This window comes from Ornithorhynchus anatinus, chromosome 12, assembly GCF_004115215.2.
Source record: "Ornithorhynchus anatinus isolate Pmale09 chromosome 12, mOrnAna1.pri.v4, whole genome shotgun sequence".
In the NCBI taxonomy this organism is placed as follows: domain Eukaryota; kingdom Metazoa; phylum Chordata; class Mammalia; order Monotremata; family Ornithorhynchidae; genus Ornithorhynchus; species Ornithorhynchus anatinus.
Genome location: NC_041739.1, coordinates 33,092,949 through 33,110,156, shown reverse-complemented (window position 1 = coordinate 33,110,156; position 17,208 = coordinate 33,092,949). Strand labels below are relative to the sequence as shown.

The window sequence follows — 17,208 nt, the reverse complement described above, 5'->3', positions numbered from 1 at the left end:
TAAGGAAGGTGGTGTGTGTGTCACAGTGTCTTTGAATGTTTGTTTTGTCCTCCCAGGCTTCAAAGAGAATGGTAAAACTAAGTTGGGAGAAAATTGCAACAGTTAGCCTAGGCCTGATACATAACCATCAAAAATTGGTCTCCTTGAGCTTAGACTTTGGTAAGATCAGGATACCAAGAAGCCACTTGAAAACAACCGACCCCTTGATCTGCAAGTGCTTCAAAGCAGCCAAGAGCTTCGTTCACCGGCAGATAGCTTTACTGCTACCTTCCAGTTAGTATTCTCAATTCATTCTGTGAACAGAGAGTGTCATGTGAGGTGCACTAGTGCATTCCCAAGATCAAAAAGAAAAAATGACCAAGAGAATATAAATGTCAAAAAGAGATGCTAAGCACAATCATTACCACTGCGTGATCAAACAGCAGTGAAAATCGATTCTGATCATCAGTAAATGGGTCAGTACAATACACAGAGTTGGCTTATAGTCTGGATATAGCAGAAAGGAACCTGCTAACATCATCGTCATCGATGGTTGAGTGCTTGCTATGTGCAGAACACAGTACTAAGTGCTTGGGAGAGTATAATATAACAGAACTGATGGACATATTCCCTACCCACCACAGCTTGAAGTCTAAGCAGGAGACGTATCTCTAGCAAACCACAGATAGATGTCCTTATCTAAACCTAAATCGGATTAGAAAATAATCCCTCTATTTATGTCTATCAGAGTACTTTAAAGGGAAGGCAATGTAAGGTAAGGTAAATTTAGTAGAATATCTCCTCGTGAGTGAGCACTGTAAGTAATTTAACTGAGCTGTAGTAAAAGAACATTAAAATGGGGAAATTACTTCGTAATCAACCAGTTGTATTGAGCACTTACTGTGCATAGAGCACTATACTAAAGCACTTAGGAGAGTATAGTACAACCGAATTAGCAGGCACATTCTCTGCCCATAATGAGTTTACACTCCAGAAAACATTAATCTTTAGTGTAAGGAAGGAAAATCCCTTTAGAGACTTAAGATAATAAACTGCTGTTTTCCAAGTGCTTTTCCTCAGTGGAATGGTTGATAACATCAGTTAAACCATATAACATACCTGCTTGGTAAATATAATTCATTCATTCGATCGTATTTATTGAGCACTTACTATGTGCAGAGCACTGTACTAAGTGCTTGGAATGTACAATTTGGCAGCAGAGGCAATCGCTGCCCAGCAACGGGCTCACAGTCTAATCGGGGGAGACAGACAACAGAACAAGTAGTCAGGCATCAATACCATCAAGATAAATAGAATCAGAGTGTTTCGGTGAACCACTCCAACAAGGAAAAAGAAATCGAAGAGTATATTAGCTGGTCTTCAGGCCAGACCGCTTTTCGGTAATAGTGTGATGAGGTCTGGATCTTATTTTTCAAAGCGTGACTGGCTCAAAAAAGGTCATTGGTTCTTATCCCAGCTCTGCCTCTTGTCTGTCGTGTGGCCTTGGGTAAATCACTTCACTTCTCTGTGCCTCAGTCACCTCATCTGTAAAATGGGGATTGAGACTGTGACCCTGACATGGGGCAGGTACTGTGTCCAACCTGATTTGCTTGTATCTACCCCTGCACTTAGTACAATGCCTGGCACATAGTAAGCACGTAACAAGTGCCACAATTATTATTGCTATTAGCCCAGCTCTCACTTAGATTCAGTGAGGGGACATGCATGTGTGTGCAGCCGGAGGAGTTCTTAATCACTGATGGTTGTGTTCAGGAAGTCTCCAGTCGTGTTTATCGAGCACTCACCGTGTGCAGATCACTGTACTGAGCGCTTGGGAGCATACACTGTAACAGTAAACAGACATGTTCCCCTGCTGATGTTCTGTTGTAGAGACTGCAGTGCCTCAGTAGTGCAATGATGGACACGTAAAGGAGAAATCAATCCAAGATGATCCGGGTTTCAGTTGGTTGTGGTGCCAGGTGTGAGATCCAGATGAAGAATAGATACAATCTCCCCTTTAAATTGAGCATCGGTGTCATCTCTAGGTTGTAGGTAATATCAGCGTGGCTCAGTGGAAAGAGCCCGGGCTTGGGAGTCAGAGGTCATGAGTTCGAATCCCGGCTCTGCCACTTGTCAGCTGTGTGACTGTGGGCAAGTCACTTCACTTCTCTGGGCCTCAGTTACCCCATCTGTAAAATGGGGATTAACTGTGAGCCTCACGTGGAGCAACCTGATGACCCTGTGTCTACCCCAGCGCTTAGAACAGTGCTCGGCACATAGTAAGCGCTTAACAAATACCAACATTATTATTATTATATCAGATGTTCCTCCTCACTGGTATTTATTGCACACCTACTGAATGTGTAGCCAGGCACAGAAGCCAAACACGATTTCCCTACCTTCAAGGAGCTTACAAGTTTACGATGCACAGACACACTCCAGGTTAGGTGGACCCCATAATGCTTTAAAAATCAGGAGCTACGACCCACACTGGTTGCTGATATTCCCCAGGAACTGTAAGTCCCAACCCCACATTGCATCCTGTCACAGCAGGTAAGTCATTGCCTTTCCACAATAGACCCAGACCTGGGTCTTCGGCCTTTCCCGTCTGTCTCCAGGGGTAACAGGCTAGGGGAGGATTGCCCTCTGGAGTGGAGAAGTGACAGGAGAAAAGGATCCAAACCGTAATTGCTGGAGGGAGAGTTTAAAGAGACCGAGGAGACAGAGTGGGTTGGGGGAAAATTAGGATTTACCTGGTCTGCAGTTGAGGACACCAATAGTGCCATATAACAGAAGTCAGTGTTGGGGCACTGAGGGGGAACTTCCACATGAAATGGGGCTTTTCATATCAGGCCAGTGAAATAGCTGAGTTGCCAAAGTTAGGAAAATCAACAGGTTTTTTTAAAATACACATTTCAAATGTAACGGGTATCTCGTAACACGTGGAAACAAGTCTGCCAGCGAATGACCCCAGCTGCCGGAAGCATCAGCATTCGTGACCCAGCGAGGAGTGGAATATGGTCCAGCAGTCAAGACCTTGATAGAACTTTGCTGAAATAAATTAAAGTAAGGTAATGAGTCTTTCCACTTCCAATCTGTTGTTAGTGAAGAGGAATCAGGGAAGATTAGAGAGGAGAAATTGCATCTTTATATTTTCTAGTCTTGGATAATACCTGGCACTCATCCCAGGACTTCATTATAAAATAAGGGGTGATGCCTTAAATACCACCCTTTGCCCAAGAAGAGAGAAACTCAGATGTTCTTCAGAGATTCCCTGCAATTAAATTTTTTCTAGTGTTATTGTAGTATAATTCTCTGACAAAGGAGAGAGATCAATTTTCCACCTGGCCAACCGAGAAGTAAAAGCCTGGGAGATGTGATGTAATTCCTCAGTGTATGAGGAACGTGCTGACTCTGTTTCGCTGAGTTTCAGATCAGCAGAAACGTAAGTCCGGATGGATCACTAAGGGTGCTCGAGGAAAGAAGCCTCTGGAGAGAGAGTTGTCTAGGAATTCACAGATTAAAAACTCTCTCTCCTTTGGCAGCCAGTTGGCAGTGCGAGGCATGAATGATAAATGCCCTTAGTACATGCTACGTTTCATCTTACGTTAACTTACACACCTTTTTATTTATTTATCCTTCCATACTCATGCTGTCAGGTGCCGTAGTTCTGCTGTCCCCTCCCTGCCAATTGTTTGAGAATGGCTGGTGCCTGTCCTCCTCCTCCAATTAGATGGAAACTTCCGTAGGTAGGAACAGGGCCACTTTCTCGGTCGTGCTCCACTAAGCGCTTAATACAGAGCTTAGTAGCAAATAAGGGTAACAGCATTCCTCAAGAGCTGAAATTGGGTAACCGGAAGCAAGGAGGGCCGAGGAAATGCGCATGCCACGTGAACGCTGGGAGTTTGTTGCTGAGGGCAGACTTGCCTGATGCACTGCCATCAAGAGGGAGGGGCCTCTCTTGGAGCAAAGGTTTTGTTTGGAAGGCAGACAAGGAAGCGGAAGAGATAACAGTGCCAGGTACTGCACACACTAAGCATAGTAACACAAGAGACAACCTTTTTCTCTGTCCAGTCCGGCCGAGATTTTGGATCTCCCATTGGATTGAAACCTTGCTCCCTCCCACCTCACCTTGCTACTCTCGTACTAAAACCCAGCCTGCCCACTTTGCTCCTCCAGTGCTTACCTTCTCTCTGTAACTCTGTCTTGTCTATCTTGCCACTGACCTCTCCCTCACATCTCGTCTTTGGCCCTGAAGGCCCTCCCTCCTCATATTACCACGGATAAAACTACACCCTCCCGTCTACAAAGCCTTATTGAAGGCACGTCGCTTCCAAGCCCTTCTCTCCTCTTCTCCCACTCCCTTCTGTGTTGCCCTGACTTGCTTCCTTTATTCATCCCACATCCCCACCCCACAGCACTTACGTACCCATACGCAATCTTATTCAATTATATTAATGTCTGTCTACCCCTCTAGACTGTAATCCCAATATGAGCGGGGAATGTGTCCGTTATACTGTACTCTCCCAAGCGCTTAGTACAGTGTGCACACAGTAAGCATTCAGTAAATATGACTGATTTTTCAGCCACACACATACTGCACACTCATAGGTGAACTTCATCACTGGTGGTTTCTTTGAATGCAAAGGACAGGTACCTATCCATCTATGATCTATATATTGATTTCTATAATACTGTTGATTGAAACGGAAGTGGCAAATTGTGTCCTATGTATTGTCAGTACAATAGTAGCTCTAGGGCAGAGGATTCTTCACCAGTTCAATTGTATTTATTGAGTGCTTACTGTGTGCAGAGCACTGTGTGTAGGGCACTGTACTAAGCACTCACTTGGAAAGTACAATTCGGCAATAGAGACAATCCCTGCCCACACCGGGCTTACATTCTGGGGGGGGTAGACAGACATCAAAAGAAGTAAACAAGCATCCATATAAGTAGAATTATAGATATATACACATGTAAACAGATGCCAATATTAAAAAAATAGAATTGTAGATATATACGTAAGTGCTGTGCAGGTGTGAGGGAGAGCAAAGAGAGTGACTCTAGATGATGTGGAAGAAAGGGGAGTTGAGGAAAAGGGGGGCTTAATGTGGGAAGACCACCTCTTGGAGGAGGTGTGCATTCAGTAGGGCTTTGAAGGAGGGAAGAGTGATCGTTTGGCGGATTTGTGGAGGGAGGGCATTCCAGGCCAGAGCAAAGATGTGGGCCAGGGTTCGACGTCAGGGCAGGCGAGATGGAGTTGAGAAGGTTAGCACCAGTTCAGCGAGGAATTTCATACACATTCATGTTGAGCTTGATGGCTCCATCTGAGGCAGAGACTTCACTAACTTGTCCAAGGTCACCCAGCAGGCCAGTGGCAGAGCTATTACTAGAACTTTGGTCTCCCTCTAAATTGTAAGCTTGTTGTGGACAGGGAAAGTCTCTACCAATTCAATTATATTGTGCTCTCCCAAATGCTTACTTAATACAGCGCTCTGCACTGATTGATGGATCTCCTGAGTCCCAGTCCCTTGGTGTTTCCATTTGCTGTCTCCGAAATGGACTGGGGCTCATCCGTGAAGAGCAGCAAGAAATCATGCTCTCAGCATCACATGAAAATAGGAGATGAAACTCAGCCACCGGAATCCCTCTACTCCTGTAGCTCCAATCCCACTCAAGAACAAATAGGATATTTTTCCACTGTTCACTGATTCTTTTCTTTAAAAACACACCTTAATCAAATCTTATTTCTTTGTACATCTTTGCTACCATTTTCCACAATTGTACTGACAGTATCCCATTATTTTATTAGGTATTCACGTCAGATGTTCCAGTTGACTGTGTCCCACCTCTTTTTCCAGAGGGTTACACAAGCCTATTTGTACATCTCCGTCCATCTGGCTGCCCATTCACCTCCACATCAAACAAAACTCCTCACCCTTGGCTTTAAAGCACTCAACTATCCCTACTATCCCTACTATCTTACCTTGCTGATCTCCTTCTGCAGCCCAGCCTGCATACTTCACTCCTCTAGTACCAGTTTACTCACTCTAGCCCCGTCTCATCTATCTCGCTCCTAGCCTGGAATTCCCTGCCCCTCCATATACACCAGACCAACTCTTTCCCCATCATCAAAGCATTTTTAAGGTCACATCTCCAAGAGGCCTATCCCTATTAAGCCCTCTTTTCCCTGGCTCCCTAGTCCTTCTGTCTCATCTATGCTCTTGGACCTGTGACCTCTGGATATTTGATATTCACCCCACTCCCAACCCTACAAACTTACGTATATATCTTTAAATCGTAATGTAAATTATTTTTATTAATGTCCATCTCTCCCTCTAAGGTCGTTATGGACAGGGAATGTGTCAGCCAACTTGGTTGCCTTGTACTCTCCTAAGTAGTAGAGAGCTCTGCACATAGGAAGCTCTCAAATAGTAGTGATAAAAATACCATTAATAATCTCTATAATGGCTTGGAGTAGGCATCACCCAAACCTAGTTGGTGGGGGTTTTATTATTATTATTTTTAAGTTCACCAGCTTAATTTCGGGACACCAGATTCTTCGGGAACCTCATTTCAGCTGTTTGATTTTTCTTCTGATTTCTGACATGCAGCCAGTGATGGTAAAAGGTGAATGGTCATTCGCCTTTAGCGGACCTAGCGTCTCCAGTTACCTGCCTGTCCGAGAACAGCGCTCTTATATCACGTCATTCCCTTTGTCCCTCAGCGGAGCTGTCTCAGGTTGTCAGTAAAGACTCTTCAGCAGATCCAGGAAGGACAAAGCAAAGTCCCCTTCCCCTTCAGCAGAATTCTCGGCCGGGATTGGATCTTGCTTATGGAGAAGCAGTGTGACCTAAGGGAAAGAGCACAGACCTGGGAGTTGGAAGACCTGGGTTCTAATGCTGTTTTCAACTGCTTGTCAGCTAGTTGAGCTTTGCAAGTCACAATTTTGCTGGGCTTCAGTTTTCTCATCTGTAAAATGGGGATTAAAAACCTTTTTCCCCCCTACTTAGACTGTGAGTTCCCTGTGGGATGTATGCTGCCTGAATTTCTTGTACCCGCAGAGCTTAATACACTGCTTGGTACAAAATAAGTGCTTAACAAGTACCACTATTATTATTATTAATATTACTAGTTGTTGTGTCTAAATAGTCTGCCACTATCTTGCCCTGTTAGTTATTTTCAAGTTGCGTTATTAAAATGAGGTTTGGTCCTCCTTCATGCATGCAACCGATTTCAGTTCATCTTATAGCTGTTTGCTTGGGCATCTTGACATCCTTCTCTTCGGTATGACCTACCCAACTGAATTAGTGTTGCAGTGACTACGGCCCTCGTGGGTTGAACTGGTTGTATTCCAGGACCTTGTCGTGAGATTGCCTTGCAGCTGAAGGTGGTGAATCTGCTCGAGATCCCGAATGTGCCTTTTGTGGTCTCACGACCACATCAAAGGTTGATGTCCTCACACCTTTGAGTTCTTCTGTTTTATAGGGATCTTATTATACCAAGCCCTTCTTGAAAGAGCTTTTGGATTTAGTTCAGTTCTGCTGTGTTTATGTATATTTCTTGGTGTAGGTGAAGGACTTTGGTACTTGAATTAAATTGGGAGTCGTGTATAAGGTTTCCCTGATGCGGGCTATTATGTATTGTCACTTGTTGTAACATAATTGCCGGCCGTAGCTGGTGACTGGTGCCTCGTTAACCGCCCGTCATCTGTTTGGCTCTCGTATTGGCCCTTGGGGGCTGTGGTCAGCATGCAGAAGTCCTTGGTTGTCATTCCAAGACAGTAGTTGGGCTCGCCTTTGGACTTAGTTGTGCTCCCTTTATTCACCTCTCCCTCAGCCCCACAGTGCTTATGTCCATATCCGTAATTTACTTATATTAATGTCTGCCTCCCCCGTTAAACTCTAAACTTGTTACGGGCAGGGAATGCGTCACCGACTCTCTCATATTATACTTTCCCTAGTACTTAGTACTGTGCTCTGTGCACAGTAAGCACTCAATAAATGCAATTCATTGATCGTTGGTGCTCCTAGCCTGTTGGATTGTACAGATTTCCTAGTGGAAGGCAATAATAAAGTAGGGCTTTGATTCTCCACAATAAACCTGACTCAGAGACCCTAAGATTAACAAATTTGTTAATAAGGAATTCCCTAACGTCGGTATTTTAAGAATAAAGAATCGAGCATGGACAAGTGTTTAGTACAGTGCTCTGCACACGGTAAGCGCTCAATAGATACGATTGAATGAATGAGTGAATGAATGACTGTAATACCCTTGTCAGGTTTTATAGGTGGAGCTTATTGTTTAAGCACACAAGCGTGTATCTACACTTGCGTATGCCCACACAAGTCACACTCTTTTTGACTACAATTTATCTCAGTTTCAATACTCCAACAGGTTACAGCAATGAGTTTCTATTGCAATGTGAAATTCAATATTATAAATGCTAAGGGAAACTAACGGAAACATTCATCCCCATTCCCTCTCATGCCCCGTTGACGGTTTGGGGTTTTGGGGGGGGTTTGGGCGGGGTATTTTCGAATTTGCTAAGCACTTACTACGTATCAGGCACTGTTCTAAGCGCTGGGGTAGATAGAAGCTAATCAGGTTGGACACAGGCCCTGTCCATGTGGGGCTCGCAGTCTTAATCCCCATTTTACAGATGTGGTAACTGAGGGACAGAGAAGTGAAGTGACTTACCCGAGGTCACCCAGCAGACAAGTAGCGGAGCCAGGATTAGACACAGGTCCTTCTGACTCCCGGGCCCGTGCTCTTTCCACTGGGCTATGCCGCTTCTCCTCCTGCCTTTGCTGCCAACTTGCACCGGGGGAAAAGGACACATAGGTTGTTTTGGTGGGGTATTCATTCCCTCCACCCACAGCTCCTAAGGTCTCACTCCCATCGGGGATTCCTTGCAGGAGCTACAGCCAGGGCCTCCGGGGTAGCACCCCATGATGTGAGAATGTGCTCCCCTGACCGGGGCTGTAACCCCAAGAAGAAGCCCCCGCCCCTGCAGGAATCTGAATACCATTCCCGCTGTGTGTCTCCTCCCGGGGAATGGGCTGGTGCCACGATTTCTTTTGCGAAGCACTGTGGGCGGGGAATGTGTCTACCGGCTCTGTTGTGTTGGACTCTCCCAAGCGCTCAGTATAGTAGTCCGCATACATACGGCGACCGCTCAATACGTAACAACTGATTGGTTGGTGACTGATAAAGTCTGGTCAAATTGAGGTCCAAGCTGTCCAGTGATCCTGCTGGAAAAGAAATGGTAGTGACATCCCTATTCCAAACATCTGGAACGTGACGGAAGGTTGTAACAGTTGGAGTTAGAACTGGCTTGCCGGAGTGGTGAGAAGTGTGTGGCCTAGTGGGCAGAACGTAGGCCTGGCAGTCAGAGGACCTGGGTCCTATTTCTGGATCCGCCTCTTGTCTGCTGTGTGACCTTGGGCAAGTAACTTCACTTAGTACGCTGCCTGGCACATAGTAAGCTCTTAACAAATACCATCATAAATATTATTAGTATTATTATTATGTTGTGGGCCCAAATGAACCAGGATTGTAAAAAACACAGCTACAGACTCCAGTGTGTTGGAGACATGTGCAGGCATTCAGTGTCGTCTCCCAGCATTGACACTTGAGTGTGCAGCGTGGCTCAGTGGAAAGAGCCCGGGCTTGGGAGTCGGAGGTCATGAGTTTGAGTCCCGGCTCTGCCACCTGTCGGCTGTGTGACTGTAGGCAAGTCACTTAACTTCTCTGTGCCTCAGTTACCTCCTCTGTAAAATGGGAATTAACTGTGAGCCTCACGTGGGACAACCTGATTACCCTTTATCTACCCCAATGCTTAGAACAGTGCTCTGCACATAGTAAGCGCTTAACAAATACCGACATTATTATTTGCTCTGCTAGTGTAGTAGCTTCCCTGCTCTTCACATCGGGTAAGGTTTGCTCTGACTCTGCGGAGTTCAGTGCCACTGCATTCTTTGGGACGGCCCATCTGCTGGCTTGCACTTTCATGAGCATTATAAACCTAATTTCTATCCACAGAGTCAAGTGAGGGTTTCAGATTTTGCTGGCTCCTTTTTATTTTAACCCAAGCAAATAAATAGAAGACATATCAGGAAGGAAAAGGAGACATTGCAGAATTCCAGTGAAAATGAATACAATGGTTTCCAGCTTCTTACTTTACACCCTGGAACATTCATCCTAATCAATAAAGTGTTTTCCTGTTCTTGGAGCTCTAACCTAGTGCCATCCTCTTGACCTTGTTCCTTTCCCTCACTTCTGTCAAAAGTGGGATTATATTATTGTTATTATCTTTTGTTTTTTGGAAGCGTAGACCCTATTCTTGAGGCCCAGCAGCCAGGTGAAAATCGGGGAAGCCGCTGATAAATTCAGAATGTCATAAAAATGCCGCTTGGGTATTTGGTTTTATTTTCAAAGTACTTTTTATATTATTTTACATTATTAACATTCTTTCCAAAGCGTTTTTACATTAGCTGTATTCTTCAGAGAGCAGAGAATTGTAGAAGGGCCACCGGGCAGGGGCAATGACAGTTAGTTCACTCATTCATATTTATTGAGCTATTACTGTGTGCAGAGCACCGTATCAAGCACTTGGGAGAGTACAATACAACAATAAATGGAAACAGTCCCTGCCCCAAATGAGCTTACAATTTAGAAGGGGAGGACAGATATAAATAAATCGAAACCTGCAGCCCCCATTCTGTGACACCTCCCCCCCGCACTGTGCCTGTAAAAATAACTTACGTGAGATGGTGCCTTTTGGGTTCCATCTTCAAATTTAGTAATGGCCAGGCTGGTAGGATTACAAGGTACAAGACCTCCTCGTGTGGGGCATCTAGGTCTTGGAGAAGGCTGTATCTGGGTGCCCAGGGGTTACACCCGAAGAACCCCTGAACTGATTCAGCTGGACTCTAAGATTTTAGGTATCCTTTTCATGGGAACCTTGGTGAGTGCATTTACAAAATAGTTGTAAAAGTTAATATACAACTAGCCTTAACTGCTGTTAAAGCTTTCTTCTTAGCTAAAGGTTTATTGATGCTAATTTTGCAAGTCCTTGGTTTTGAAACATAGAGCTTTCCTTATCAGTTTTTTATACCATTAGGTCCAGAGATCTTTTACAGTTGAGACAGCTCATTTTTTTGGTGGTTACAATAAAAAAGACCATTCTCAGAAGACAAAAATGCTGTACTCCTCCCACGTGACTGTTTTCTATTATATTCGGAACAGTTGGGTCCTGCTTGAGCAAGGTAAAGTGGTTTTTGTTCTACACTGACACAGTAAGAGAGCATAAGGGATAATGTAGTCCATTCTGCTGTTTTGCTGTAGTTGTTATCTTGAAGAACCTGACGTTAGGGAAAGTCATGTTTTAATATGCAGGCCTTGGTGGAGATTCTTTAGATGTGAAGAACCACTTGGGGTCATTTAGAACTCACGCTGTGGGGAAAAACATTCCATAGATGTTCCGTTTTGTTTTCACCAAATTGTACAGTGAAAATCTCACTATATCAAGTGATCACAATCAGGAATGAACGGAGTCTAAATTTATGATGTCTGGATGCGTAACCTTAACCGGTAATATGATTGATATGATTGGATTGATGAGTGATACTCAGCAGCACAACTGTGACTGAAATGAGAAATGCTCTGTAGGCTCTGGCGAGGTAGATCCCTGGTTTTCTCACGAGATGTTCCCAAGAAGCTAGTGATAAACCGAAAGAGAGTTGCTTATGAGAAAATGTCATGGGTCATGGATTCTAATCCCGCCTCTGCTGTATGATCTTGGACAAATCACTTCTCTGTATCTCACTTACCTCATCTGTAAAGTGGGGCTGTGAGCCCCATGTGGGACAGGGACTGTGTCCGACCCTATTTGTATCCACACCAGGGCTTAGTACAGTGCCTGACACATGGTAAGTGCATAACAAATAACGACTCCAGGGGTTGCCCAGCCACCCTCCCCATCAAACAGAACTCCTCACCATTGGCTTTAAAGCCATCCACCGCCTTGCCCCCTCATACCTCACCTCACTTCTCTCCTTGTACAACTCAGCCCGCACACTTGACTCCTCTAGTGCTAACCTTCTCACTGTGCCTCGATGTTGTCTATCTCGCCGCTGACCCCTAGCCCACGCCCTCTGGCCTGAAACGTCCTCCCTCCTCTAATCCTACAATTATCCTCCGCCTCTTCAAAGCCTTATTGAAGGCACATCTCCTCTAAGAGGCCTTCCCGGACTAAACCCCACTTTTCCGCATCTCCCATTCCCTTCTGCGTCACGTCACTTGCTCCCTTTGCTCTTCCCTCCTCCCAGACCCACAACACTTAAGCCCGCCGTGGGCAGGGAACGTGACTGTTTATCGTTGTATTGTACTGTCCCAAGCGCGTAGTATAGTGCTCTGCACAAAGTAAGCACTCAATACGATTGATTGAATGAATGAATGAAATACCACAATTATTAGTGAAACAAAACCATGAGGGAGTTGATATCCATGGTACTATTTTAAACCTTTGTAGGGGATTGGGAAAGAACGATCAGAGACAACTGCGTGATAGAAAATGAGTTCAAAGTTGTAGAGCACTGTGGATGCTATCGTGACTGTGTGTTGAAGACTATATTATGGGTAAAGTTTATTGGCACATTGTCATTTTATAATGTGGATGTTGCTTAAGTACAGTAGGACTTGTTTTTCTTTCTGTTATGGCAGGTGTGCACAGCCCTATGATGCAGGTTTATTAGCCTCTGCTTGGAAACAACCTCGGTCATAGATACTTGGGACATTTATTGCTACAAGGGCAGTGTTTTCTCAGCCATATAAATGAGGTACTGATCTGAGTACTCAGTACCTAAAATATCAGAGAGTTTCTGAGAGAAATTTAAATTCGGTTAAATATGTTTCCTTTACCATCCCCCGTGTGTTTAACAGAAATCTCCTAGCCTAGTGGATAGAGCGTGGACCTGGGAGTCAGAAAGACCTGGGTTCTCCTCCCGGCTCCATCTCCTGTCCGCTGTGTGACCTTGGTCATGTCACTTCACTTCTCCGTGCCTCAGTTCCCTCATCTGTAAAATGGGGATTAAGAGAGTGAGCCCCGTGCGGTACGGGGAATGTGTCCAATTAATGAGTCTGTGTGTATCCCAGAGCTTAATACATTGCCCGGCATATAGTAAGCACTTAGAAAATACCATTTAAAAAAAAAATCTGTGACTTTGTGTTTGTGAGAATGTGTGGGCTACACATTCCTCTTCCCTCCTCAATCTTCCTAGCCCCCCCAGTAACCTCACATTGTACAGCGCTCTGCACAACCAACTCTCCAAGCTTTCATTGTGTTGGTTTCTGCTCCAAATGGAGTTTGTTTTAATGGTATTTGGTAAGCACTTACTATGTGTCAAGCACTGTTCTATGTGCTGGGAGTAGAAATAGATACAAGTTTAACAGGTTGGACACAACCCCTTCCCACACGGAGCTCACCATCTAAGTAGGAGAGACTAGGATTTAATCCCCATTTTGCAGTTTGAGGAAAGTGAGGCACAGAGAAGTTAAGTGACTTGTCCAAGGTGAGGGCAAGGAGTGGGAGGGCAGGAATAATTAAAGGAGGGGGCGACTCGAGATCTTGACCCCCCTCCCAGCTTGGTCCTGCTGTCACTGTCCTCTGTGCCCAACTCCAACTCATCATTCCCCTGACTGACCTGGCAGATGAGCAGGTGGAGAGTATCAGACACACAGAACAGAGCAGATTTATCTCCTCACCTGGAGGTGTCCGGTCAGTGGGATTGGTGGAATTCAGACCCCCGTGAACGAGGGACGGGAAGAAATCAGGTGAGCAGTTATGTGCTAATAGTCCTTAAAATCCCCGGTGGCCAAGGGAAGCAGTTGTTTATCATTCAGGCCCCAAGACCTAAGGAACCCCCGCGTGTGTGCGTTTCTGGGACGTTGGTGGAGTAACCCGAAGCACCTAGGGTCAGGGTTCCTGGAAGGAATAAAAGCTGGGACAGCCATTCGGCCATTATGACGGCCACAAGGAACTTCACGCTGCAATCCCCACTTGTTTTGTCTTATGGGGTCGAGTCATTTCCGACCCATAGCGACACCATGGACACATCTCGCCCGGAACGCCCCGCTCTCCATCTGCAATCGTTCTGGTAGTGTAGCCATAGAGTTTTCTTGGTAAAAATACGGACGTTGTTTACCACTGCGGTAAATTTGAGTCTCCGCCCTCGACTCTCTCCCATGCTGTTGCTGCTCAGCGTGCGTGAGTTTTGACTTGCAGCAGATTGCCTTCCAGTCACTAGCCACTGACCAAGCTAGGAATGGAATGGACAGGCCTCCGCTTGACTCTCCCTCCCGTAGCTGAGACTGGTAGAGGCCTGGAGACTCCCCAGGTGCGACCCTAAGAGGGGGACAGTCCCCACTAGACTACTCCATTCTAATCCTCCTAGACCTCGTCATTCACAAGCTTTGGGTTACGTGGTTCATTCTGATACAGTGTATAATCATAATAATTATGGTATTTGTTAAGTGCTTACTACGTGCCAAGCACTATTCCCAGCGCAGATAGTCCCTGTGCTTTCAGTGGGCAGAGTCACAAGGAAAGTCTTTTTAAATAGTAGGTTTATCCATTATGAGGAACACTTGAGAATGTCATATTTGAAATGAATTTTGGGGGGTTTCATTTTTACTCCTTACCCATCGATGTGCCTGAAAATGTGTGGAATTCGAATTTGTCAAGTGGCAGATGAGTAAAAATTATTTTCCTCCCCCCTTGTGAGATCCAGCGGTGTGTAATGAAAATGACCATCCAATTTTGTTGTTTACAGGATCTCCAAAGATGGGTAAATGGTGCTAATGAACACGGTTTTGTCCTGGTCTCTTTTGGAGCCGGAGTGAAGTATCTGTCGGACGATATTGCAACCAAGCTAGCGGGGGCGTTGGCGAGGCTGCCTCAGAAGGTGATTTGGAGGTGAGAAAGAGAAAACGCTGCACCGTTCCATGACCCAGATCTTTGTATCCTTTACGTTCCGTCCGTTCATAAGTTGAGGGTGTTTTTAGAACACTCTACTAAACACTAGACCAGCCCCGTGTGGGACAGTGAGTGTGTCTGCTTTGATTGTTTGACGTCCACCCAGTCCTCAACACAGTGCTTGGCACCTAGTAAGCACGTACCGTATTGTCAGAATCATCCATTATATTATTCTCCGTTACCACTTGGTGAGTACTACAGAAGGAGGAGACATAGCAGGGACTTAGGGAACTTAACGTCCAGTGGTTCTGAGTGGGAAAAACAGAGGAACCCAATTTCCTGCTGTAGTTTTCATTTTTCCTTCTGAACTGAAGCCCCAAATTTTTTATCTGGGCAAGGAAGTCTCCCCTAGCCAATTGAAACAACCTTTTGGTGACTTTTTGGGGGGTTTTGGTGAATGTGAAATCTACCCATCACTTTGTGGTGAGCTGCCATGAATCGGACAATCTGTGGCAAGCCGTTTTTCCCATCCTCTTTAAGCATTTCTGGAGTTAAGTATGTTTTGCTCATGGCTACAACTCCATATCTTTATGCCTAATAATAATTGTGGTATTTAAGAACTTACTAAGGACCAAGCACTACACTAAGCGCTGTGGTAAAAGCAGTCAGATGAAACATAGTACCTGTCCCACATGGGGCTCACAGTCTAAGTAGGAGGGAGAATAGGTGCTGAATCTGCATTTTACATTTGAGGAAACTGAAGCCCAGAGAAGTTAAGTGGCTTGCCCAAGGTCTGCCAGCAGGCAAGTGCTGGCGTTGGGATTATAACCCATCCTCTGACTCTCAGACCTATGGGCTTTCAATCCAGAAGTCAGTGAGTGGTATTAAATTGAGCATTTAGAAGGCCTCTTTCCTGAAGGTAGGTGTTTTCTTCGTTCATTCAACCGTATTTATTGAGCGCTTACTGTGTGTAAAGCACTGTACTAAGCGCTCGGGGGAGGACAATTTAACAATAAACGGACACGTTCCCTGCCCACAACGAGCTCATAGTATAGAGAAGAGCTCACAGTGTCTTCTCAGGAATAGTTGTGACTTGTCCTTCTAACAATACTTGAACCACCATCTCAGCTTCTTAGCCAGTAGCTAAGCACCATCTCAGCTTCTTAGCCATCTATTGTTATGGGAGTTCCTTGAAGGAAAACCACCTTTTGCGGGCCTGATTGGCGAAGGAAAGAGGTGGGGCAATGCCGTTTGAGGTACATGTAACTAATCTGAGTTCTGATAATGACCATTGTGTAACCTTGGGCAAATCATTTAATGCCCTGTCCATCAGGTGCCTCACCTGTCAAATTCTAATACCTATTTCTCCCTCTTAATTGAAGCGTGAATCTCAGGTCAAACGGGTACTGAGTTCTACCTGATAATCTTGTATCTACCCCAGCACGTAGTATGGTCAATCCGTCATATTTATCGAGTGCTGACTGTGTGTGAAGCACTGCGCTAAGTGCTTGAAAGAGGACGGTATAACAACAGACACATTCCTGCCCACAACAGGCTCGCTGTCTAGATCCTTGGCACTTAGTAAATGTTTAATAAATACTTAAGCTATCATTATTATTCTTATTTTTAAAAGTGCGCTTTGTTGCCTCTCAGGGTAAATCCCTTTGGTTTTATTCATATTTCTTACCATTCCCAAATCTTCCTCTGCATTTATGGTAATCTGGTTTTAGACTCATGTTTCCATCCACCATTTTCAAAGAGGAAAGTGTTTTGGGGTTTTGTTTTGGTTTTGGATTTTTTTTTTTCTTTTTTTCGTTTTAGTGGTATTTAAGCTTTTACTATGTGCCAGGCACTGTACGAAGTGCTGGGGTTAACACAAGCTAATCAGATCGGACGTAGTCCCCATCCCACATGGGGCTCACAGTCTTAATCCCTCACTTTACAGATGAGCTAGCTAAGGAACAGAGGAAGTGAAGTGACTTGTCCAAGGTCACAAAGCAGACTCGTGGCAGAGTTGGGATTAGAACCCAGGTCCTCCTGACTCCCAGGCCCATGCTCTATCCACTAGACCATGATGCTTCTCTCCCTCATCTGAGATCATGAAATAATGGTGTCCTTATTGATCATCTTTCCCCAGATTTTGGTGGATAATATTGTAAAAAAATACCCCCCTTTATTCCCATCTTCGTTTATGTTGGAGAAGCCAAGACATAGGCATAATTCGTATCTGATATCTCCCCCACAAGTCTAAC

The 17,208-nt window shown here is 45.0% G+C and overlaps 1 protein-coding gene and 1 non-coding gene across 6 annotated transcripts in view; one reads left to right on the top strand and one right to left on the bottom strand.

The window, feature by feature from the left end:
- UGT8 (UDP glycosyltransferase 8) overlaps positions 1-17,208 on the top strand; it is a 174,338-nt gene that overhangs the window by 143,624 nt on the left and 13,506 nt on the right. For all 5 annotated transcript variants that reach the window (XM_029077043.2, XM_007670172.4, XM_007670173.4 and 2 more), the window contains exon 3: positions 14,814-14,956. In XM_029077043.2, the coding sequence (XP_028932876.1) occupies positions 14,814-14,956 (143 nt within the window). The remainder of the gene's footprint in view (positions 1-14,813; positions 14,957-17,208) is intronic.
- LOC114815876 lies at positions 14,259-14,396 on the bottom strand. Its single transcript, XR_003763676.1, has one exon. It is a non-coding gene; the product is annotated as a small nucleolar RNA SNORA7 (small nucleolar RNA).